The sequence below is a fragment of the Acinonyx jubatus genome, chromosome C1, assembly GCF_027475565.1.
Source record: "Acinonyx jubatus isolate Ajub_Pintada_27869175 chromosome C1, VMU_Ajub_asm_v1.0, whole genome shotgun sequence".
Taxonomy (NCBI): domain Eukaryota; kingdom Metazoa; phylum Chordata; class Mammalia; order Carnivora; family Felidae; genus Acinonyx; species Acinonyx jubatus.
This window is the reverse complement of record NC_069381.1, coordinates 96,639,382-96,666,161: the sequence shown is the minus strand read 5'-3', so window position 1 is coordinate 96,666,161 and position 26,780 is coordinate 96,639,382. Positions and strand designations below refer to the sequence as shown.

Below are 26,780 nucleotides of genomic sequence, written 5' to 3'. Positions count from 1 at the left end.
GCAAATAACTGATCAGGTCTATTTTAACAAGCAGACAAGAACACACCTAGTTAAAACTCACTACACACTCTGGCCAAGGTCCAAATACTCCCCACTGCAAGCAAGGAGAAACTGCAGAGGACTGACCTAAGGGAAAGAGCAGCCAAAACACAGTGTACACCAGAAACACTTCCTAAAGCACCAGGCCCAGAATATATGACCTCTTCTTAAAGTTATTACTCTCAGGAGCAAGAAACATAACAGGCTTTCCTAACACACACAAAAAAGACAAAGACCTAGACAAAATGCCAAGACAGATGAATTCATCCCAATAGAGCAAGAAAAGATCATGGCTAGGGATCTACTGGAAACAGATAAAAGTAATATGACTAATCCAGACTTTAAAACAACAATAATATGGATACTAGCTGGACTTGAGAAAAGCACAGAAGACACCAGGGAGTCCCTTACTGCAGAGATAAAAGACCTAAAAACTATTCAGGCCAAAATAAATATTATAACCGCAATGCAAAACCAATTGAATGTAACGATCATGACAATGGGAGAAACAGAGGAACAAATGACTGATACAGAAGATAAAATTATGGAAAATAATGAAGCTGAAAAGAAGAGGGAAAGAAAAATACTGGATCACAAATGTAGACTTGGGGAACTCAGTGACTCCATAAAACATAATAACATTCATACCACAGGAGTCCCAGAAGAAGAGAAGGAAAAAGGGACAGAAGGTTTATTTAAGAAAATGATAGCTGAAGACTTCCCTAATCTGGGGATGGAAACAGACATCAAAATCCAGGAGGCACAGAGAATCCCCATCAAAATCAAGGAAAACAGGCCAGCACCAAGACATATCATAGTAATATTTGCAAAATATATACATAAGGAAAAAATACTAAAAGCAGCAATGGAAAAGAGGTCCCTGATTTACCAGGGAAGACAAATAAGGTTATCAGCAGACCTCCACACAGAAACTTGGCAGGCCAGAAAGGAGTGGCATGATATAGTCAATGTGCTGATGGGAAAAATATACAGCCAAGAACACTCTATCCAACAAAGCTGTCATTCAGAATAGGAGAGACAAAGAGTTTCCCAAACAAAACCTAAAGGAGTTCATGACCACTAAACCAGCCCTGCAAGAAATAGTAAAGGGGACTCTTTCGGAAAGAAAGACCAAAAGCAATAAAGACCAAAAGCAAAATAAAAGAAAAGAATAGAGAAAATCTCCAGACACAATGACTTAACAAATAATACAATGGCACTAAATTCATATCTATCATTAAACCACTCTGAGGTAAACAGGCTAAATCCTCCAATCAAAAGACATATAGTATGTCAGAATGGATTAAAAAAAAAAGACTCATCTATATGTTGTTCACAAGAGACTTATTTTCTCCTATTTTATTTGAGAGAGAACAAGCAGGTGAGGGGCAGAGGGAGAAAGAATCTTTAAGCAGGCTCCATGCTCAGTGCAGGGCCCAACGTGGGATTTGATCTTACAACCCGGGATCATGACTTGAGCCAAAATCAAGAGTCAGATGCTCAACTGAGCCACCCAAGCACCCTAAGACTCATTTTAGACCTAAAGGCACCTGTATACTAAAAGTGAGAGAATGGAGAACCATTTATCATGCTAATGGATTTCAAAAGAAAGCCAGTGTAGTAATACTTAATTCAGACAAACTAGACTTTAAACCAAAGACTAACAAGAGATGACTAAAGGCATTATATCATAATAAATGGGTCTATCCAACAAGAAGATCTAACAATTGTAAAAATTTATGCCCCTAACTTGAGCACACCCAAATATATAAAACTAATAAGTAACATAGAGGAACTCATTGATAATAATACAGTAATATAACACCCACTTACAGCAATGGACAGACCACCTAAACAGAAAATCAGCAAAGAAACAATGGCTTTGAATGACACACTGGATTAGATGGGCTTAAGAGAAATATTCAGAACTTTTCATCCTAGGGTAGCATACATTCTTTTCGAGTGCACATGGAACATTCTCCAAAATAGATCACATACTGGGTTACATATCAGGCTTCAACAAACACAAAAAGACTGAGATCATACCATGCATATTTTCCAACCACAACACTATGAAACTTAAAGTCAACCACAAGAAAAATCTGGAAAGACCACAAGTACATGGAGGTTAAGAATATCCTAGTAAATAATGAATGGGTTAAACAGGAAATTAAAGAAGAAATAAAACAATACACAGAAGCAAATGAAAATGAAAATATGACAGCCCAAAATGTTTGGGATGCAGCAAAAGCGGCCATAAGAAGAAAATATATAGCAATACAGGCCTACCTCAAGAAGAAAGAAAAATCTCAAATATACAATCTAACCTTACACCTAAAGGAGCTAGAAAAGAACAAATGAAACCTAAAGTCAGCAAAAGAAGGGAAGTAATAAAGATTAGAGAAAAATAAATGATATAGAAACAAAAAAATAAAACAGATCAATGAAACTAGGAGCTGGTTCCTAGAAAGAATTAACAAAATTGATGAACTCCTAGCCAGACTTATAAGAGAAAGGACCCAAATAAATAAAATCACAGATGAGAGGAGATCAAAACCAATACCACAGAAATACAAACAACTGTAAGAGAATATTATGAAAAATCACATGCCAACAAATGGGGCAATCTGGAAGAAATGGATAAATTCCTAGAAACATATAAGCTACCAAAACTGAAAAAGGAAGAAATCGAAAAGGCGAACAGAGATAACTAGCGAAGAAATTGAATCAGTAATCAAAACACTCCCAACTAAAAGAAGTCCAGGGCCAGATGGCTTTTCAGGCAAAACCTTTAAAGAAGAGTTAATACCTATTCTTTTGAAACGGTTCCAAAAAAATAGAAATGGAAGGGAAACTTTCAAACTCACTCTACAAGGCCATCATTACCTTGATTCTGAAACCAAAGACCCAGCTAAACACAAGAATTACAGACCAATATCCCTGATGAACATGAACACAAAAATTCTCAACAAAATACTAGAGAAAGTCAAATCCAACAATACATTAAAAGAATCATTCACCACAATCAAATGGGATTTATTCCTGGGCTGCAAAGTTGGTTCAATATTCACAAATCAATCAATGTGATACATCATACATAAAAGAAAGGCTAAGAACCGTAATGATCCTGTCAATATATGCAGAAAAAAGCATCTGATAAAGTATCTCATCCATTCTTGATAAAACCCCTCAACAACGTAGGAATAGAGGGGACATATATCAACATCATAAAGGCCATATATGAAAGATTCACAGCTAATATAATCCCCAATGGGGGAAAAACTGAGAACTTTTCCTCTACTGTCAGGAACAAGACAGAGATATCCACTCTTGCCATTATTATTTAACATAGTACTGGAAGTCCTAGCCACAGCAATCAACAACAAAAAGAAATAAAAGGCATCCAAATCAGCAAGGAAGAAGTCAAACTTTCACTATTCGCAGACATGATACTCTATGTAGAAAACCCAAAAGACTCCACCAAAAATTGCTACAACTGATAAATGAAATTAGTAAAGTCAAAGGATACAAAATCAACTTATAGAAACCTGTTGCATTTCTAAACACCAATAATGAGGCAGCAGAAAGAAAAATCAAGGAATCTATGCCATTTACAACTGCACTAAAAACTATACAATACCTACGAATAAACCTAATAAGTAAAAGATCTGTACCCTGAAAACTATAGAACACTGATGAAAGAAACTGAAGATGACACAAAGAAATGGAAAAACATTCCATGCTCACAAATTGGAAGAAAAAATATTGTTAAAATGTCAATACTACCCAAAGCAATCTACATATTTTATGCAATCCCTATCAAAGCATTTTCACAGAGGTAGAACAAACAGTCCTAAAATTTATATGGAAGCACAAATGACCCCAAATAGTCAAAGCAATCTTGAAAAAGAAAAGCAAAGCTGGAGGCATCACAATTCTGGGCTTCAAGCTATATTACAAAGCTGTAATATGCTACTGGCAGAAAAACAGACACATAGATCAATGGAACAGAACAGAAAACCCAGAAATAGACCCACAGCCATAGGGTCAACTAATCTTCTACAAAGCAGGAAAGACTATCTAATGGAAAAAAAGACAGTCTTTTCAACAAATGGTGTTGAGAAAACTGGACAGTGACATGCAGAAGAATGAAACTGAACCACTTTATTTTTTAATTTTTTTTATGTTTGAGAGAGAGAGCATGTGAGCAGGGAGGGACAGAGAGAGAGGGAGACACAGAATCTGAAGCAGGCTCCAGACTCCAAGCTGTCAGCAAAGAGCCCAACATGGGGCTCGAACCCACGAACTGCAAGATCATGACCTGAACCGAAGTCGGACACTCAACCAACTGAGCCACCCAGACACTCCAAAACCGAACCACTTTTAACACCATACACACAAATAAACTCAAAATGGATGAAAGACCTAAATGTGAGACAGGAACCATCAAAATCCTATTAGAGAAAACAGTCAACAACCTCTTTGACCTTAGCTGCAGCAATTTCTTACTTGACACATCTCTGAAGCCAAGGGAAATAAAAGCAAAAATCAACTATTGGGACCTCATCAAGATAAAAATCTTCTGCACAGCAAAGGAAACAATCAACAAAACTAAAAGGTAACTGACAGAATGGGACAAGGTATTTGCAAACAGCACAGCTGATAAAGGGTTAGTATCCAAAATCTATAAAGAACTTATCAAACTCAACAGCCAAAAAACCGATAATCCAGTGAAGAAATAGGCAGAAGACATGAACAGACATTTTTCCAAAGATGACATTCAGATGGGTAACAGACACAAAAAATATGCTCCGCATCACTCATCATCAGTCAAATACAAATCAAAACCATGATGAGATACCACCCCCATACCTGTCAGAATGGCTAAAATTAACAACACAGGAAATAAAAGACATTGGTAAGGATGCAGAGAAAGGGGAGCCCTCTTACACTGTTGATGAGAATGAAAACTGGTACAGCCACTCTGGAAAACAATATGGAGGTTCTTCAAAAAGTTAAAAATGGAACTACCCTATGACCCAGCAATTGCACTAGGTATTTACCCAAAGAATATAAAATTACAGACTCAAAGGGATATATGCACCCCAATTTGTTTATAGCAGCATTACCAACAATAGCCAAACTATGGAAAGACCCCAAATATCCACTGACTAATGAACGAATAAAGAAGATGTGTGTATAAATACACACACACAAGGAATACTACTCAGCCATCAAAAAGAATAAAATCTTGCCATCTGCAATGACATGGATGAAGCTAGAGTGTATCGTGCTAAGAAAAATAAGTCAGAGACAAATACTGTCTTATTTCACTCATACATGCAATTTAAGAAATAAAATGGATGCACATATGGGAAGGGGGAAAAGAAAGGAGGGAAACAAACCATAAGAGACTCTTAAGAACAGAGAACAAACTGGGGGTTGATGGAGGGAGATAAATAGGTGATGAGTATTAAGGAGGGCACCCGTTCTGATGAACAGTGGATATTATATGTAAGTGATGAATCACTAAATTCTACTCCTGAAACTAAGATTACACTATATGTTAACTAACTAGAATTTAAATAAAAGCTTGAAACAACAACAAAAACAAGAAGAAAAGAAAACCCTTGTGTGCACTGTTGGTGGGACTGTAAATTGGTACAGCCACTATGGAAAACAGTATGGAGCTTCTTCAAAAAAAATCAATAATAAAACTACCATATGATCTAGCCATCCCATTTCTAGGAATACATCCAAAGGAAATGAAAACACTATACTAAAGAGATATCTGTCCCCACATGTTCATTGCAGCAGCATCACTTCCAATAGCTAAGACAAAGAAACAACTTAAGTGTTACCAACAGATGAATGCATAAAGTGTGATACACATACATACACATATATACACACACACTGTTAGATTATTCAGCCATAAATAAGAAGGAAATCCTGCCATTTGCAATAACATGAATGGACCTTGGGAGCATTATGCTATATGAATTAAGTCAAAGAAAAACAAATACTTACATGTGTTCATTTACATGAGAGTCTAAAATTTTAAAAACTCCGGGCACCTGGGTGGCTCAGTCGGTTAAGCATCTGACTTCTGCTCAGGTCATGATCTCACAGTTTGTGGGTTCAAGTCCCGTGTTGGGCTCTGTACTGACATCTCAGAGCCTGGAGCCTGTTTCAGATTCTGTGTTTCCCTCCCTCTGCCCTCCCCCATCCCGCTGCCCTGCTTGTGCTCTGTCTCTCTCTCAAAAATAAATAAACATTAAAAAAAATTTTTTTAACAAAAAACTCATAGAAAAACATCAGATTTGTGGTTACCAGAGGCAAGGGGCTTGGGGCTGGGGAATTAGATGAAAATGGTCAAAGGTACAAACTTCAAGTTATAAGATAAATAAGTACTAGGGATGTAATTTACCACACAATGACTATAGTTAACACTGCTATATGGTATACGTGAAAGTTAAGAGAGTAAATCCTAAGAGTTCTCATGAAAAAGGAAAGAACATTTTTTTCTTTTTTTTTTTTTGGCATCTATATGAAATGATGGATGTTAAATGTATTACAGTAATCATTTCACAATCTATGTAGGTCAAATCATGCTGTGTACCTTAAACTTGGACAGGGCTGCATGCCAAGTATATCTCAATAAAACTGGAAAACATTTGGAAAGAAAAGAACCTTAAGAGTAGTTAAAAACAACGAAGAAGACCTCTTCTACTAAAACAGCAGGATAAAGGTAAGTATATGTTACTAATGCAGGTGAAGAGAAAACCATTTAGTCATTCCTCTGACAACATTCATTAAAAGCAGAAACTTTTCAGAGCCTCGTGGGTGGCTCAGTGGGTTAAGCGTCTGAGACCTTTGGCTCAGGTCATGATCTTGCGGTTTGTGGGTTTGAGCCCCATGTTGGGCTCTGTGCTGACAGGCCTGCTTCAGAATCTGTGTTTCCCTCTCTCTCTGCCCCTTCCCCTCTTGCACTCTGTCTTTCTGTCAAAATAAACATTAAAAAAAGAATAAAAATAATAAAAAAAATACATTAAAAATTTTTTCAAAGCACTGTGCTCAAAGAGAAAACAAAAATAAATAAGATATAATCCTTGCCTCTGAAGAGCCTGAAATATAATAGAAGCATAGAGTGACATAACTATTTTTAATATAAGTACAAACTGCTATGAAAATACTTATATACAGTAAGCTCACCTTTGGAAGTTGAAAGATGTGTCAGATTTGCCATAGTGAAGAAAGGAATTAAGTACAAGAAACAAAGTGAACAAATGCACAGGGTCTTGAAACTGAAAGTGCAAGTTACCTAGGCTGCTGTTGAGTCATTAGGAGAACAGGTTTTGGAATCATGTAAAATAGACCTAGATTTGAATTCTAAGTCATTTTACTTTTTTATTACGTGATCTTGAATAAATAACCTAAACTCTGTAAAAATGAGGATAATATGTATTGCTTATTCCATTGTTGTAAGGATTAGGTAGGATAGTCCTATAGAAAGCAAGAATAAATAAATAGTATCTGCCATTTTAAAATAAGCCCATTCATTTTGTCAGGGTGCCTGGGTAGCTCAGTCAGTTGAGCGTCCCACTTCGGCTCAGGTCATGATCTCGCACTTCGTGGGTTCAAGCCCCATGTCAGGCTCTGTGCTGACAGCTCAGAGCCTGGAGCCTGCTTCAGATTCTGTGTCTCCCTCTCTCTCCACCCCTCTCCCACTAACTCATGCATACGCACTCTCTCTCAAAAATAAACATTACAAAAAATTTTAAGTAAGTCAATTCATTTTGTAAACTGCAAAACACTATACAAATATAAGGCATTATTCTTTCCTAAAACCTGATGAATAGTTTAAAAAACACATCTAAATACATAAGCATTTTATAATATACGAGATAATATTTTCCAAGTACTTCTATCTAAAAGCACTCCTAAAGTATGGCTATATTTATATGTTTAATATTTCAGTAAAGGAATATACTAAATATGTCTGAAAAAGAAGCTAATGGGGAAAAACTATATTTTAAAAATATATATTTATTATATATATTTAATATAAATATAATTAATATTAATATTTAATATTAAATATATATAATAAATATATATTTTCTAGTATGACATGTTTATAAGAACAATGTTGCAATTATACTTCAGTAAAAAATTAAGAAAACAAAGTCACACCTAAATGGTACAATTAGTTACTTTAATGCCACAAAACCTACCTTTTCTTCTCTTTCTATTTCAAGTTGTTTCTTAACAGACAAAAGCTCATTTTTGAAATTAGATAGTTCAGCTTCCTAAAGAAAAAAAAATATGAAATTTTCAGGTACATCCATGTATTTCTCAAAACAATGCTAACAAATGCTTCAGATATATTCGGTTTTTCAGAGAAATAAATTCACTAATAAAATACATACACTTTAAAAGTCTACTGATAGACAGCCTGCTAGCTGAACATGACTAAAGATTTCATTTAGACAAATGTCTTACAGTTTTCTCTGAAGAAATATTAACACCATGTATATTCTCCTCCTCAGCATCTCCTAATATATCCCATTCCTCCTCTCCCCATCTCTATCAGAGCTCCAAATTTATTTGTAACTGGAGTTTATATTTATTCATTTGAAAGAATAGTTCACTCCACCATTTCAGAATATAAATTGGAAAACCACTTAACTATCAAACCCATAAGATCTTTTTCAAAATGTAAGATTCTTTGATTCCATAGCTCTAAAATTATGGCTTTATTTAATATATTACTCTTTACCACCAGCCATGCTGATATGAAAATTGGCATTAGTACTATTTGCTCTGTAACTCACCAAAGATGCCTTCATTGATGACTGTTCTTGTTCTTTGCTTTTATAAAGTCCTAATTCTGCGTCTCTTTCTTCAACTATTTTATCATATTGGTGCTATATTAAACAGAGAAAATATTTTAGGTGTATCAGAACACAAATAGGTCATGTTTTATTAATGGTGGTATTCTTAAGCATTTAATATTTGTTAGACAATGTCTAGGAATTCAGTGATATATATCTGAGTTTTTTCCTAACTTTTCAAGTCTTTTTTATTCATATAATGTAATCAATGAAACATAAAAAAACAGTCTTGAAAATAATCTAACACAAGAGCAGCAAAAAATTCTTTTTAATTAGAAATGTTGAATGTCATAATTTAAAAACTAAGGTAGGAATGCCAGGACCTCTTAGAAAAGTAACTGATTCCAGATCTGGGAATACAGGATGACTCTTGAGCATTTGTCACAATAGAAAGCAAAAAAGCTGTCAGAAATTATTAAGGTCAAAAGGACTGGCCAATGAGTTTGAAGAGCCTCCCGCTGGCCAAAAGATAAACAATTTGAGCATCAAGGATTATACTGGATTGAGATATATAAAATACACTTAAATCTATGAGTTCACAATATTTTAAAGTTAAGCTCCACGCCCAGCGTGGAACCCAATATGAGACCTGAACTCACGAACCTAAGCTGAGATCGTGAGTAGGATGCTTAACTGACTGAACCACCCAGGCACCCCGAGTTCCCAATATTTTTATGAATTTTGTTAATATTTATTACTTAAATATTTTTAATTCTTGTTGGTTACCTCATAACAATGTTATATTTCACCAACAATTTTTAACATGGATAGATAGATAGATATAGCCTACCTCCTCTCCAAATCTTGAAGGGAATAAAGGTAAATTCCCCTAAAAGAATGACTACTTTTAGAACGTTACTTTTAGAACAAAAAATACAGCATACTCACAAACACAACAAACATGAAGTCTTTCATCTATTTATACCACTGATAAAAATTTGTTTATCCTAATATGTGTTAGCCATATAGATGATATAAATATTTACCAGATACATATCCTGGGGATGTACTTAAATAAATAGAAGGTGGCTATAAGAGACTACTAGGAAAATTCAGAAGAAAAGTGATTACTTCCATACACCACAGATGACAAAGAGAGATTCTACCAAGGAAGTGACACCCGAACTCAGCTTTGTGTAGTTAAGACCCAAACTGTGAGAAATGAGAGATCAAGAATATTCTAGCTGTAATAAGACATTCTTGCATAGTTTTCTGACATATCAGAATGTTATCTTGATTTCATCATTTTATTCATAAATATGGCTCCAATTAATAGTTTTCAATACACAAAAAGGGAAGAGTTACCTTATGTTTTTCCATAAGTGCTACCATTTCAGCTATTTTATGTTGACATCGCTTATCAATTTCTTTCTGTAATTTTACTGCTTCATCAGCTATTACTTTTGCTTTCTCAACCTATCAAATAAAGTGATTCTTAAAATTAATGCACAAAAAACAAATTTAACTTAAATCCAAAGACCATACACACTACTTACATAAAATGCAGAAATCAAACACAAGGATATTAGGAAAGCCAAGCAGAAAATGCATTACTGTTTTGGTTTATTTTAGGGTGTTCTATCAAGTAAGATGACAATATAACACTGTAATGTTATAACCTTTTAATGTTATAATCTTAGTCTTGGCAAAATATACTACTCAGTACTCAAATACTTACAATAACAAAGATATTTTTAAGCTTCATAGAAACTGTCTCATATAAACTTATTAAATATTTTAAAAAATCATAATTTAAAAATAAGAATTGCTTTTCTCTTAAAGTGCTAATAAAAATATAGTTTTAAGATAACAAATTTTCAAACATAGTTTTTCCTACCTCTTCCAAAAGATTTTCTTCTGATATCGTTTTGTCTTTAATTTCTTTTTGATAGATGTCGGTCATTTCTTTAAATTTTTGTTTGGCAACTTCTAGTTCTAACTCTAATTTATTGACCTTTGAGCAAAGAAAATAACATGAACATTAGTAAATGCTGTGGATTACTTAAAAATATTCTGTATTCATTTTGGGGTTTTGTGAATCTTAAAAGATTACTTATTCATTGCAATTGTGGTTAGATCATTTTCTTACATTTTTTATACGGTGAGATGTGCTTTATTTTTCACAAAATCTATCTTCTCCCCCGAAGTATGTATGTAGTCTTAGCAAGTAATGTTTTAAAAGCAACCATATATATATATTTTTAATCCATTCCTCAGCAATATTTATTTAGTCTCAGGTTTAGGTTTATTATAGTAAGTACTCCATTTGGATAGAACATCCATGTGACTCAAAGAAAAGTCTGCTCTTTTACCAAAACAAAACAAACAGCTTTACTGAGGTACAACTGATACACATAAAAAAAACTACACATAATGTATACAATTTGATAAATTTAGACATATGCATATACCGTAAAACCACCACGATTCAGAGGATAGACATAATGCATCACCTCCAAAAGTTTCCTGCTATCCCTTTGTTTTTTGCCATTAAGAACATTTTAACGTGAGATCCTCTTAAATGAATAAGTTCACAATACAGTATTGTTGACTGTAGGTACCATGCTGTACCATCTGCTGCTGTACAGCTGATCTTAGAACTAACTTATCCTACATAATGGAAACTTTATACAAATTGAGGAACTCTCCATTTCCCCCTACCCCTTGCCCATTCTAATCTCTGCTTCTGTGAATCTGACTCATGCCTCAAAAAAGTGGAATCATGCAGCATCTGTCCTTTTGTGACTGGCTTTTGTTGCTGAATTGGAAGTGTTCTTTATATTCTGAATACTAGATCATTACCAAGTATATGACTGGCTAATATTCTCTCTATCCTGTGGGTTGCCTTTCACTCTTTTGACACTGCCCTTTGATACATTCAATAAAATTTCTACCAACATCCCAACTATCTTTTTGTCAGAAAATATAGAAGCTGATCCTAAAGTTTATATGGAATTATTAGGAACCCTGAATAGCCAAAACAATCTTGAAAAAAAATGATGTTGGAGGACACATACTCATTAATAATTTATAATAAAACTTATTACAAAGCTACAATAATTAAAACAGTGTGATATTGACATAAGATAACATACAGATCAAGGCAATACAATTGGGAGTCCAGAAATAAGGCCATACAGCTATGGTCAATTTGTAATTTATTTTCAACAAGAGTAACATGACAATTCAATGGGGAAAGAATACTCTAACAAATGTTGCTGAGACAACTGCTATTCACATGAAAAGAAATAAATCTGGACACTTAACCTCGTATCATAAAAAAAAAACTCAAAACAGATTAAAGATTTAACTGTAATAGCTAAAACTATAAAACTCTTAGAAGAAAATAGGAGCTAACATTCATGGATCTGGCAGTGGATTCCTAGATAGGATACTAAAAGCATAAGCAAATGAGAAAAATAGATTTCATGAAAGACATAGTCTTAAAGAGATTTTCTATAAAGAATTAATATCTCTGATTTCTATTATTTTCATACATTTTGTACAAAAATGTACTGAGTTGTGTAGACATGATTCAAACACAGAAATTATCAAAAGAAAGAGAAACCTGAATTAGCATATCCACCCTCCAGAGTCACTTATTACTTTAGAGCTGAATTAGAAATGAAGAGTAGGTATATGGCAGGGACAGGAATTGGGGAAGGGAGGTATAAGTAATTTAACAATGAATCAGACCGTATACTGTACTCAAGAATCAACCAACTTTAAGATGGAATAGTATCAATATTGATAAATACTTCTGAGTGCCTCTCTTCATTGGTTTGCCCCTTCTGCCCCTCAAATGTAACAAATATCCTTAATATTCATTTTTCCTTGCTCTTCTTTATAGTTCTACTGTATATTTATCTACCAATATTTCAGAGTTGTTTTTGAACTTTATGTAAATGTATGTTTATTTTTCTTTCTTGCATTTTTTTATTCATCAGTATATTTCAGATACTTATGTGTGTAAATACACTTCCTTCATTTTCACTGCTAACGCTGTTCCATTGTATGAGTGTACTGTAGTGCTTGGTGATGAGAAAGAATGAAATCCAGTCATTTGCAACAACATGGACGGAACTGGAAGCCATTGTGCTAAGAAATATGTCAGAGAAAGACAGATACCATGTTTTCACTCATATGTGGAACTTGAGAAGTTTAACAGAAGACCATGTGGAAAGGGAAGGGGAAAAACAGTTTCAAACAGAGAGGGAGGCAAACCCATAAGAGACTCTTAAATACAGAGAACAAACTAAAGATTGATAAGGGGGATGGGAGAGAGGGGAAAATGGGAGATGGGCATTGAGGAGGGCACTTGTTGGATGAGCACTGGGTGTTGTATGTAAGTGATAAATCACAGGAATCTATCCCCAAAACCAAGAACACACTGTATACGTTGTATGTTAGCTACTTGACAATAAATTATATTTTTAAAAAAGTGAGTGCAGGGGCGCCTGGGTGGCTCAGTCGGTTGAGTGTCCGACTTTGGCTTAGGTCATGATCTCACGGTCGATGAGTTCGAGCCCCGCGTCGGGCTCTGTGCTGACAGCTTGGAACCTAGAGCCTGCTTCGGATTCTGTGTCTCCCTCTCTCTCTCATAAATAAACATTTAAAAAAATTTTTTTAAATAAAAAATAAAAAAATGAGTGCAGAATTTTGTCAGATGCTTTTTCTGCAATCACTGAAATGATTATATTGTTCTCTTTTATTACTTGATACAGGAAATTACACTGATAGTTTCAAATTTTAAACTACCTTCTCAAGATAAACCTTCACTCGTTCAATGTAAGATAGTTTTCATTACAAGGTTAAATTTACTATTATATTAAGGATTTTATACATATATATTTTTTAATGTTATTTTTGAGGGAGAGAGACAGAGAACAAATGGGAAAGGCAGAGAGAGAGAGAGAGGGAGACACAGAATCCGAAGCAGGCTCCACGATCCAAACTGTCAACACAGAGCCTGACGCGGGGCTCAAACTCATGAGCACTGAGATCATGACCTGAGTCGAAGTCGGACGCTTAACCAACTGGGCCTCCCAGGCGCCCTTATACCTATATTTTTAAGGGATAGCGAAAAAATAAAAGATATTCTTGTAATGTCTTTGCCAGGATTTGGTATCAAAAAAACTAGTTGGGAATTGTTCCCCTTCTATTTTTAGGAAGAGTTCATAGAAGGCTGATATTATTTAAAAAAATTTTTTGAATATACAGTTTTACATTACTTTCAGGTGTACAACAAAGTCATTCAGCGTCTCTATACATTATGCTACACACTCACAACTGTAGCTACCATTTGTCATCACACAATACTATTAACAATAGTATTACTATGTTCCTATGCTGTACCTTTAATTCCCACAACTTACTCAGTCCATAACTAGGAAGCTGTATCTCCTACTCCCTAACACCCATTTTGCCCATCCCCCAAGATGGGTATTATTTCTTCCTGAAGCATTTGTTAGAATTCACCAGTGAGATCTTCCAGATCTGGATATTTCTCTAGGAAATTTTTCATGACGAATTCAGTATCGCTGATATATGGTTCTTTAGATTTTCTGTTTCATTTTGTGTCCGTTCTAGTAAATTAGGTTTTCCAAATTTTCCCATGTCATCTAAGTTTCAAATTTATTGGCATATAATTGTCCATGACATTCCCTTATTATCTTTCCAATATTTATAATATTTATATTAATGACCTATTTCATTCTTACCTTTAGTGAGTTTTATTATTTTTGTGATCAATCCTGCTAAGGGATTATCAATTTTAGTAATATTTTCAAAGAATCAACTTTTGACTTCATTGATTTTTTTCATTTTTTTTTTCTCTTTGTCTCTCTTCTGTTTCTTTGATCTCTCTTCTTTACTATTTCCTTTTGTCTACTTTCTTTCGGTTTAATTTGCTCACCTTTTCTCAGTTTCTGAATAAAAACGTGAGTCATTTCTTTTCTAAAACGAACATTGTTTATAAATTTCCTTCCAAAACCTGCCAAATGCATGCCACAAATTTTGACATGCTGTATTTCTATCATTATTCAGTTTAAAATCATTTCTAACTTTTCTTGTGATTTCTTCTTTGGCCTATGACTTATTAGTGTGATATTTAATTTCTAAATATTCAAACTTCTCTAGGTATCTTAAGGTTACTTATTTCTAACTTAATTCTATTGTAGTTAGAGAATATACTTTGTAAAACTTCAATCTTTTTAAACATATGGAGACTTGTTTTATAGCCCAGCATATGGTCTTCCTTGGTAAACATTCTATGTGTCTACAAAATAATTCACAGCTTAACTATAGTGTTCTATAAATGCAAATTAAGTCAAGGTAGTAAATGGTGTTGTTCAGAATTTCTACATTCTTACCAATTTTTTACTAGTTGTATCAATTGCTAAAAGAGGTGTATTATAATTCATTTTAGTTTAAGTTTTTGCTTCATGTATCTTGAAGCTCTGTTATAAAATACAAACATACTCATGATTGTTACATCTTCCTGATACATTAATGCCTTTATCACTGTGAAATGCCCCTCTGGATCTCTGATAATACTTTTATCTTAATCTATTTTGTGTGTTATTAAAACAATCACTCCAGTTTTCCTATTCTTACTGTTTGCATGGTATACAATGTATCTTTTTCATCTTTATTTTCAACCTCCTTGTATCTTTACATTAAATAAAGTATGTCTCTTATAGGTAGCATATAGTTTGGTCTCAATTTTTTATCCAGACTAACAATCTCTGCCTCTCTTTCTTTTTATTATTTAGTCCATTGATATTTAAGGTAATTATTGATATGCTTGATTCAGATGTATCATTTTGCTCTTTACCTTCATGTCATCTCTTTTTTTGTTCTGCTCCTCTTTTGGATTTATCAAAATTTTTTAGTATTCCACTTTTTTGGCTTTTGGCTGGGAGGAGATGAAGGTGCAACTGTCTTTGGTGGTCCCAAATCCAGATTCATCCAACTTCAACTGCTGTCACCATGCCAATAAAGTTTGATCCCAATGAGATGAAAGTTGTATACCTGATGGGCAATGGTAGAGAAGGTGGTGCCACATCTGTCCTAGCCCCGAAGATCAGCCCCCTACGTCTGTCTCCAAAAAAGGTTTGTGATGATATCACCAAGGCAACTGGTGATTGGAAGGGTCTGAGGATTACAGTGAAACTGGCCATTCAGAACAGACAGGCCTAGATTGAAGTAGTACCTTCTGCCTCTGACCTGATTATCAAAGCCATCAAGAAACCGCCAAGAGACAGAAAGGAGCAGAAAAATACTAAGCACAGTGGAAATATCACTTTTGATGAGATTGGCAACAAAGTCAGACAGATGTGGCACCGATCTTTGCTAGAGAACTCTCTGGAACCATTAAAGAGATCTTGGGGACTGACTGCCCAATCTACGGGCTGCAATGTTGATGGCTGACACTCTCATGACATCAATAGTGAGCAGTGGGGCTAAGCTGGTGAAGAACTGTAAATAAAAATATTTCAATAAAGGATCATTTAACAACCAATGGAAAAATTTTTTTCTTCATTCCATTTTTCTATTGGCTTTTCACTGTTTCTTTCCATTATTTTATAGTGACTGCTCTAGAGAGAATATGTATCACTAACTTATAGTCTACACAAGGACTTAATAGTGTACTACTTCATGTATCATGTAAAAATCCTACAACAAAATAGTTGTATTTACCTTCCTGCCCTTTGAGCCATGGCTGTCATATATCTTATGCACTGTACATAGAATTTTTTTATAGAAGCCGAATACACATTTTAAAAATTAAAAAAAAAAGAAAAATATATAGCCTTTTGTATTCATTTACATATTTACTGTTTCTAGTACTTTTCATTCCTTCCGTTGATTCAAGTTTTCATCTGATGTCATTTTCCTTCAGACAGAAAAAAATTCCTTCAGCAGATCTTTAACGATTAGTACAACTCTCAATGTCCTTATTTTTGCTGCATACAGAATTCTGGCTTGATGGTTTATTTCTGGCACCACTTTACAGATGTCATTCCTTTGACATCCAGCCTTCACTGTCCTAATGCAAGGTCAGCCCTTATTTGTGTCATTGTTTCCCCATATGCAATATGATGTTCTTCTCTGGCTGCTTTTAAGTTTCTATTTTGGGTTTTAGCACTTTGACTAAGATACACCTGCCTAGGTATCATTTTCTGTTTATCTTCCTCTGGATTTGATAAAAGCCACAGATGTACAAGTTTCTGTTTTTTATTAAATGTGGGAAATTTTTCAGAAATCCTTCAAATAACCTTCTTTTGACCTATCCTCTCTCTACCCTCTTCTTAGGGTCTCCAACTACACACTTAAAACCACTTGATATTGTCCCGCAGGCCACTAAAGTACCATTCCTTTTTTTATTTTCTTCTCCATCTTTCTTCTGTGCTTCTCTGATCATTTCTATTGATCCAGCTTCAAGTTCACGGACACTCTCTTCATCCATTTTCAATCTACTACTAGGACACTTGAAGTTTAAGATATTTTACTTTTCAGTTTTAGAATCTCCATGTGATTCTTTTTTAAAGTTTCCATTTATTCATGGAGATTCCCCATTTGTTATTTCATTATAATCATACTCTCCATCTTTGAACACAATTAAAATAGCTACATAAATGATCTTATCTGCTAATTCCATCATCTGGGTCATCTTAGAGTGATTTCCTATTGACTTATTTTTATACTGCTAATGGTTATCTGTGTCATCTTCAGTTTAGGGCTACTATAAGTAATGCTGCTATGAAGATTTTGTACATTTCTCCTGATTCTACCTACAGAAGGCTGATTTATAGGATATATTTATAGGATATATGTATCAGTTACTTTTCTACATAATTCCAGCAGTTTGAGACTTCTTTTCATTTTTAACACAATGTTTATATATTTTTAATCTCAAATAGTATTACAGGAAGGTGTAATATTTTTGCTTTCCTAGAAAAGGGCCATGTCTCAAACACCGAGAACCACTGTTTTCCATTCAAGACTCAAAAACTATTTGAGTACTGTCAGTTGTTGTTCAAAGACTTGGGCATATGATAACAAATTAGAGCTCTGACATCATGAGCTGACATTCCCTAAGTTCAATTTGTTTCTGCAAAATCAATGGTTCGCAAACTTCTTGGGCAGCCAGATAATCATATGTAGAGCTTCTATAAAATGTAGATTCCATGCAAATTGGTGCAGCCACTCTGGAAAACAGTGTGGAGGTTTCTCAGAAAATTAAAAATAGACCTACCCTATGACCCAGCAATAGCACTTCTAGGAATTTACCAAAGGCATACAGGAGTACTGATGCATAGGGGCACTTGTACCCCAATGTTTATAGCAGCGCTCTCAACAATAGCCAAATTATGGAAAGAGCCTAAATGTTCATCAACTGATGAATGGATAAAGAAATTGTGGTTTATATACACAATGGAGTACTACATGGCAATGAGAAAGAACGAAATATGGCCCTTTGTAGCAACATGGATGGAACTGGAGAGTGTGATGCTAAGTGAAATAAGCCATACAGAGAAAGACAGATACCATATGGTTTCACTCTTATGTGGATCCTGAGAAACTTAACAGAAACCCATGGAGGAGGGGGAGGAAAAAAAAAAAGAGGTTAGAGTGGGAGAGAGCCAAAGCATAAGAGACTGTTAAAAACGGAGAACAAACTGAGGGTTGATGGGGGGTGGGAGGGAGGGGAGGGTGGGTGATGGGTATTGAGGAGGGCACCTTTTGGGATGAGCACTGGGTGTTGTATGGAAACCAATTTGACAATAAATTTCATATATTGAAAAAAAATAAAAAAAATAAAGTTAAATTAAAAAAAAATAAAATAAAATAAAATGTAGATTCCAAGGCTCCACCCCAAAATCTACTCAATCTCAATTGTGGAGGTATGGGTAAGGAATATGAATACACACATATACCACACACATTCATGTATTTTAAGCTGCTTATATTATTTTAATTCAGCTAAATCACAGACAAGTACTCTATTACAACTAAAAGGATTCCTGTAATCTCAAAAGATAATTTCTGAAAATAACTGCTACAATATGAAGAGTTTAAAATTCCTAAGTTCTCATCTACTTACTAGTATTTTAAAAACAAAGAGTCCAAATACCTTTATCTCATAAATATTCAGTTGCTTGCTTTCTGCTGTACCCTTTTTTTTTAAGGCCTTATTCTGTAAAAAATTAAAAATACAGAATTACATTCAGTGATTCAATTTTGCACTGCCACTGACTTAGACTGAAATTACCAAAGGAAAGAAAAGCATTATTCTCTAAAAGTATAGTGAAAAAAATAGTTTTCCTTTAATAGTTTGATTTTGAGAATCAGTACATACCTCTTGCTGGAGTTCTTCAATACACTTGCTTTTATTTTCAACTTGTTTCCTTAAATTGTTACACTACAAATTATGAGAAATTATAATTATTTTATTCAATATTCCAGTCAAAATAAGTAATTTTAAACAAAAATATTGCATAAGGTAACAAAGAGGTCATTTCAAAAATCATGTGGTTAAGTAATTCCATTAATGTCAAAAATTATGTGATCAAGTATAAATTGTAATGAAGAAAATGTGCCTCTTGGTAAATTCTATACAGAAGGCTGAATTATATTAATTGGATTTTCAAAAGCTACAGCCAGAGATAAGATTAACTGTAATTTGTTTCCCATTATTACTCATTATTCCCCATTTCATTATTCCCCACTCATTATTCCCCATTTCTCATTTCTGAGTCTCTTTTACTTGTTATATTTGGGGAAGGGAAATAATGTGATACTCTATGTTCTAGCTACATTCTAATTCCTCTTATCTAAACCACTTTTTTTTTTTTTATCTCACTTTAAGAGACTATTTCACCTGAGTACACAGGCATGATTGGACCAGGAGGCATTAGGGTAAGAAATATTTGGAGCACCATAAAAGTAGCACAGATTTCTAACCAGTCCTAAGACATTACAACTTTGTAAACTGTCCTAATTTCCATCAAAATAGAAACTCCAAAGGGGGGGGGGGGGAACTAACCTCTCTTAGCACAAACTATTCTGTTAAATATTTTTACTGCAAAACCCACGTGCAGTCATAGTTAGCTATTATTCTAAAGCTGAGTAATACATGGCATTGTTGTTTAAAGTAACTTATTTATCTCATTTTTAATATCCCCCACCCCCAAACCGTCTACTTCACGGAAGAAAAGTTAAAGAAAAGTGATTTTCACAGCAATTTTACTGGTATAAACATATTAGCAGGTACAACTATTTGTGTATGCAATTTTTCCTTACTTCCAATTTTGACAGAAAAGCCAGCTAGATACTCTGAACAACCTTCCTGATAATTTAAAAGTAAATGGCTACAAAACAGGTAATCTGCTTACTTGAAATTATAATTTAAAGTGATAATAGTAGGTTTGGGGGTAGCACCAAAACCAGCTAAGGATGTATGTTGAAACTACCTAGGGTAAGGGAGATAGATAAAACTTAGAGCTCACTAAAGGTAAAGAATTCAATAACACAACCCCGCATAAAGCCATAAACTCAAAAGACTACCTACCCTATGAAAATGTAAACAAGAAATAAATCTGCCATACAGAAGGGTACTGTAAGAAAACTTGTCTGTCTTGATGCTAACACTTAAGTGAAAGGTATCAAAATCTTCCCTGAAATTTGTAGACATGAGGTGGCCTTATATGAGTTTATAGGCTGAATTCATGCTATCTCTATTATTTGGAAAAACTTAAAAATGGAGAATTTAATTTAAAATGGTTCCTGGTGAATAATGCTCCCAAGAAAATCTTTTGGGGAAGATCCCAACTTCAATACAAACCTCAAAGAAATCCCATAGATGAAATTCCAAAGAATCATTAAAAAACACAAAAGAATCAGCAGAAAGAACAAAAAGCAGAATCAGACCTGAAAAGACTTCAAATACTGGTATTCCTAAAAAAAAAAACCTTTATTATTGGCATTACTACCATCCAAAAATTATATACCTTACTAAAATGATAGTGGCATCAAAACTATCAACTTTGAAGTCATTTTGACTGCCCCACCTCACTCTCCCTTCTTTCTGAATAAGCTAATGAAAATTAAAATAACAAGTTTTCATTCCTTTTAAGTTTAAATAATCTCCAAATTTAGGGCTAATGAAGATAAATATATTTGGTAGGATGTCCAAAAATTCTTGAAAAGTATTTAAACTATCAAAGTTTTTGAAATCACAGTTCAATTTTAAATAAAATAATTCATGTGCATAGAAACAAAGAATTTTATTCACCAGAATTCTAGGTAGAAGAAAACAGTGTTGCTTATTAGAGGTCAGAACTTCAGAGAGTGAACTATACTTTTCCAGAGGACTACTCAACTATAAAGAAGGTCAAGTTTAGGACAAGTGTGTGGTGAGGGATAGAGAAAGGAAGAGTGAATTGGGATGGACAGCCAGGCAGTAAAAACACTCCATAACTTCACATAAAAAGACAAGAAAATTTTCTGTAGCTCCCTTGATTATAAGAATGAGAGCAAAGTCTAACAATAATGTTTAAAAGCATCTTGCCGCTCTAAAGATATCTGCAACAAATACAGCTGCTGAGAGTGTGAAATCTGGGGAAAGGGAAGAGATAACTAAAGAGGAGTTTAATGAAACTGCTGTTTGAAGCACTGTACAAAACTCCTGAACTAATGGCCTCTTCAAAGAAACCTGCAGTAAAAATCCAAACTTATTCCTTAAAGCCTTCAGTGGAGAATTGAGATCTCTTTCTACAAGACAGTGTAAAGACTCCTCCTAAAGAATCTAGTCATACTTATATTGTTACAAAGTCTCTTTTCTCAAAAACATTTTTTGCGATTTGATAATACCTTGTTCTCTAATATCTTCATTTGTTTATCTTTTTTTAAAACTTCACATTCAATGCTGCGAGCCTAAAAAACATTATATGACATCAGATTAAAAATGCTAACAGAATTTTCTTCTATGAGAATCTTATAGAAATGGAATTATAAAACTTAGTCTTATATTTCTACAAAAATATCCATTCTCCCAGTTTATTTCAGTATTCTTTTTTTTTTTAAAAAAGAAACTGTCTTTAATGTTCATCATTCTTATCTTGGCCCAATAATCACTTTATATTTTATTAACTTCCCAGTTTACCCTGAAATTTAAAAAAAAAAGTTTATTTATTTATTTTGAGGGAGAGAGAGTGCATGTGTGTGCGTATGCACACATACAAGTGGGAAAGGGGCAGATAGAGAGGGAGAAAGAATCCCAAGCAGGCTCTGCACCATCAGCACCAACACAAGCCTCAATCTCACAAACAATGAATGAGATCATGACCCGAGCGGAAATCGAGAGTCAGACACTTAACCAACTGAGCCACCTAGGTACCCGCTACCCTGGATTTTTAACAGTTGTCTTGCATACAAATGTTTATAATTTTTTAAATATGTCTTTCACAAACATTTGTTAGATCTGAACCTTGTAACAACCCAATGATAAAGACAGGTCAGGTATTATCATCTCCATTTTAGAGATGAGAAAATAGGCTCAGATAAAGCATGCATGAAACAATATAAATGTCTAAACTAAGGTAGCAGATTGGGGGGAAAAGTGTAATGAATATCAATGCCAGGCAAATATCTGAGAACTACTTACAAACTGGATTCTTTCTGAGAAGCTGTTTCAATAGGTAAATAGAAATCCAACCATGGAAAAAGCTTAAATATTCTAACAACTTGTTTTGCATTTTGGGTTTTTTCCCTTAACTCATCACTAATATCTTGTACATTGATAACATAAATTTAAATTCTTGGTAGAGAATTTTTATTTTAAACACTAAATTCATGTTTTACCACATCACAAACAAAAGGACTGGGGTCTTGAGCAGTCTCCGATGAAAATTTTAAAGCAGTAAATTACATAGCAAGTCTTTAGGATAAGATTAAATTGTTTTTTTCTGGTTGAACGTAGTAAATATGAAACTGAAAGTAAAAAATACGTTTTTGGAAGAAAAAAATATGGGAAAGTCTGAAGAATGGTAGAAGTCCAGCACTACCGCTACTACTTCTTATTCATGACATTCAGAGTCTCAATTTCTTTTTTTTTTTTTTTAAGTTTATTTATTTATTGGGGGGAGGGGGCAGGGAGAGATGAACAAAGAGGCAGACAATCCCAAGCAGGCTCTGTGCTACCAGCCAGAGCCTGATGCAGGGCTCAGTCTCACAAACTGTGAGATCATGACCTGAGCCGAAGTCAAGAATCAGACGCATAACCAGACTGAGCCACCCAGGTGCTCTCAGAGGCTTGATTTCTTAATTCATAAAAAGAGGACAAAAGTAAGTTCCAGTTAACTAAGATAACATATATAGAGAACTAGAATGTTCCTGGTACACTGTAAGCCCTTCAAAATATTAGCTCATCTCATCCTTAGTTGAGATGGTCTGACAACTTTCTAAAAGTAAACATGACATTCCTCAGGTCAAAACTCTTCAATAACCTCAAATTCCTAAATATAGTTTATGAGACTTTACATAATCTGCCCTCATCTCTCCCAACTTTCATTTTCCCTATCCTCATCTCTCCACTCTCATCTTTCCCTACTCTCTACACTATTACCACAATCTTGAACTCTACCTTTCAACCAAGATGAACTTTTCATAATTGTTTAAATACAAAAGACTCTCTCATGGTCTGTATACAGTGTGTGTATACTTGTAAATTATAACACTCTTTTCCCTGATATATTTACGTCCACCTCTCTGATTTCCACTAATTCCTATTAATCTAAGGTTTCAAATTGAATGTCACTTCTTCCAGGAAACGTATCCTGATTAGATGCCCTGTACAGGCTCCAACAGCATCTATATAGAGGACCTATGTTTTGGTCTGGCCACCATTCTTTCCTGAGAAAACTCTGTTAGTGTAAATTCCATGATAATCCTGCTAAATCCATGTTGTTTGATCGAAGCTAATCTGTCTCCAGGAGTAGGTGGGTAAGTACCTCAGGCTTTGCCAAATTACTCTACCCCTTACCCACAATAATTAATTCAGGAATAAGTAAGTAAACTAAACTAGGCCAAAGTCCTTTCCAAGATTTTTTTTCCAGAGCTTTCAGGACACTTTTTTAAAGCCTTCCAACTGACTCCAGCACCTTTCATATCTCCTCATTCCATTCTTAAAGATTAAAAATATCACTTCCCTAATAACAAATCTTAATTGGGGGCACCTGGGTGACTCAGTCAGCTAAGCATCTGACTTCCGCTCAGGTCATGATCTAGTGATTCGTGAGTTCGAGCCCCACCTTGGGCTCTGTGCTGACAGCTCAGAGCCTGGAGCCTGCTTCAGATTCTGTGCCCCCCACCCCCCACTCTCACTCTCTGCCCCCTCCCCCCATGCTCTCACTTGCTCTCTCTCTCTCTCAAAAATATATAAGCATTAAAAAAAAAAAAAAACACTTTAATAAAAAAACACTTTAATTGGATCACACATTATCCACCAGAACAAATGAAGTCCAAGCTTGATACCCAGAACAGTGCCTAGAACATGGTGGAATCACATACTTTGTACTATTCCACTTTTGTGATATTCTTCCCAGAAAACCGTCTTCCTATCTCTATACATTGACATCATACCCACCAAAGCACAACACAAACTTACCAATTTTATCGGTATGTTATTTACTGACAAATTTTTTCTTGAGCCTCTTTAGCCTAAAAATGTATATCAACATTAAATGTTGAGGATTTATGAAAGAAATTTAGAATTATACCACTATTTCTGTTACTCATAAATCCTGTAAGCAAAATAACTCAGCTTTGCCTGTATTTTTAAGGTCAGCAGCCTACAATAGTCCCTATATCACTATTTATACACTAGAATATTTCACTTTATTTTTTTTTACACACGTGGTGATTTTATGATTTGAAATTCTATTCTACAATTTATTATTCAATATAACATACATTTTCTTCGCTCTTGTCCAATTTACATTTAACTTCATCTCCTTTCTGCTTTAGTTCTTCTCGCACAGATTCCAGGTCATTCCTTAAAGGAAATGGAAGAGTGATATAGTAATAAACTTTATATTTTTTGTTCTATTCATTTTCTGGGATTTCTAAAATGCTTGACTATATTTTTTTGTTGGTTTAGATTTTCATTTTGTTTGGTAATTATTCATGCATTAATGTCAACATATATACCTCCTCTCCTACATTTAAATGAATTTATACATTTAACTTGAAACTATCTAGATCCTTTTTCCACTAAAAAAACCTCTAGAGGGGCGCCTGGGTGGCACAGTCAGTTAAGTGTCCGACTTCAGCCAGGTCACAATCTCGCGGTCCGTGAGTTCGAGCCCCGCGTCGGGCTCTGGGCTGATGGCTCAGAGCCTGGAGCCTGTTTCCGATTCTGTGTTTCCCTCTCTCTCTGCCCCTCCCCCGTTCATGCTCTGTCTCTCTCTGTCCCAAAAAAATAAATAAACGTTGAAAAAAAAATTAAAAAAAAAAACCTCTAGAAAGAAGTACTTCTGATTTAAATCAAGATTTCACTCTACTCTTCCTTAGTCTTAAATTAGTCCTCATAGTCAAGACATAGTTATTATTTTATACAAATAAATTAGGGACATAAATACAAGTGATTTTTAATGAACTACTACATGACTGAGATATTTACATAGACAAATATCCTTACATAGAGATAGAGAGAGAGTATCTCTGGAAACACACATAAGAAACAGTGATACCTCTGGGGAGGGACACTAGACAGCAGAAAGACAAAGAAAAGACAGTTTTCTTTCCTTATGTGCCCCCCCTTTGTTGCTTTGAATTTTGTACCATATGCATGTATTATCCTTTCAAAATTTTGTAAATTAAAAATTTGTTGCACATGAAAGCAATGGTCTTTTGTCTTGGATCCTTGAAGCTATTTATTTTTTTTCTTTTTTTTAAATTTTATTTTAGAGAGAGCACATGAGCAGGAGAGAGGGACAGAGGGAGAGGGACAGGGAGAGGGAGAGAGAGAATGCCAAGCAGGCTCCACGCTCAGTGTGGAGCCTGATGCGGGGTTTGATCCCATGACCTTGGGATCATGACCTGAGCTGAAATCAAGAGTCCGATGCTCAACCAACTGGCCACCCGGGCACCCCTTCTTGAAGCTATTTCTATTTATAGAAATATATAAATATTATTCAATCATATGAAATAATTGGCCTTGCAAAAACTGAATTCAGGCTATTTACTCTTTAACTGAGTATAAAATTTTTAATTGGCATATTCTTACTTCTATATGAGTGTACATATATATATAGTGTATAGAGTTGTGATATATGTTATATTGTATATATAATTATATAATATATATAATACAATATATATAATTATATAACCCATATAATTATTATATATAACTCTTCAGAGTGTATATATACATATATATTCAGAGTTATTTATGTCCATAGAGTAGGTAGATGTACAAAAAGATATTTTCTAAGTAATTTTAATTCTCCTAAATAAAATATAGCCTTTCCCTAAAATATGTCTTCATTTTTTATCTCCAAAATGTACAGTGCTTTAATCACAGAGATTCAATCTCGAAATAACAGCTACTTTCTCTGAAGGAGAAAATTGAGCAACAACAACAAAAGCAATCATTAGAAGTGTAATAAAAGATGACTTTCCAAACCTAGAAAATAGCGACAGTCTTGTGGCCAGACACTATATGTAGTACTTTATTCACATTACCTCATATAATTCTCAATCCTATATATTAATCAAAATGAGAAGCCAAAGCTTAATACTTCAGAATATAAGTACAGACAAGGATCTCCAAGTATT

The 26,780-nt window shown here is 34.4% G+C and overlaps 1 protein-coding gene and 1 pseudogene across 1 annotated transcript in view; one reads left to right on the top strand and one right to left on the bottom strand.

Moving 5' to 3' along the window:
• Positions 1-26,780, bottom strand: part of SYCP1 (synaptonemal complex protein 1) — a 115,518-nt gene that overhangs the window by 33,013 nt on the left and 55,725 nt on the right. The window contains exons 20-26 of the mRNA XM_027058278.2: positions 24,912-24,993; positions 19,300-19,362; positions 19,075-19,137; positions 10,774-10,890; positions 10,242-10,352; positions 8,877-8,969; positions 8,277-8,351 (exon numbers count right to left, since the gene is read on the bottom strand). Of these exons, the coding sequence (XP_026914079.2) occupies positions 8,277-8,351; positions 8,877-8,969; positions 10,242-10,352; positions 10,774-10,890; positions 19,075-19,137; positions 19,300-19,362; positions 24,912-24,993 (604 nt within the window). The remainder of the gene's footprint in view (positions 1-8,276; positions 8,352-8,876; positions 8,970-10,241; positions 10,353-10,773; positions 10,891-19,074; positions 19,138-19,299; positions 19,363-24,911; positions 24,994-26,780) is intronic.
• Positions 15,927-16,367, top strand: LOC128313959 (60S ribosomal protein L12-like; annotated as a pseudogene).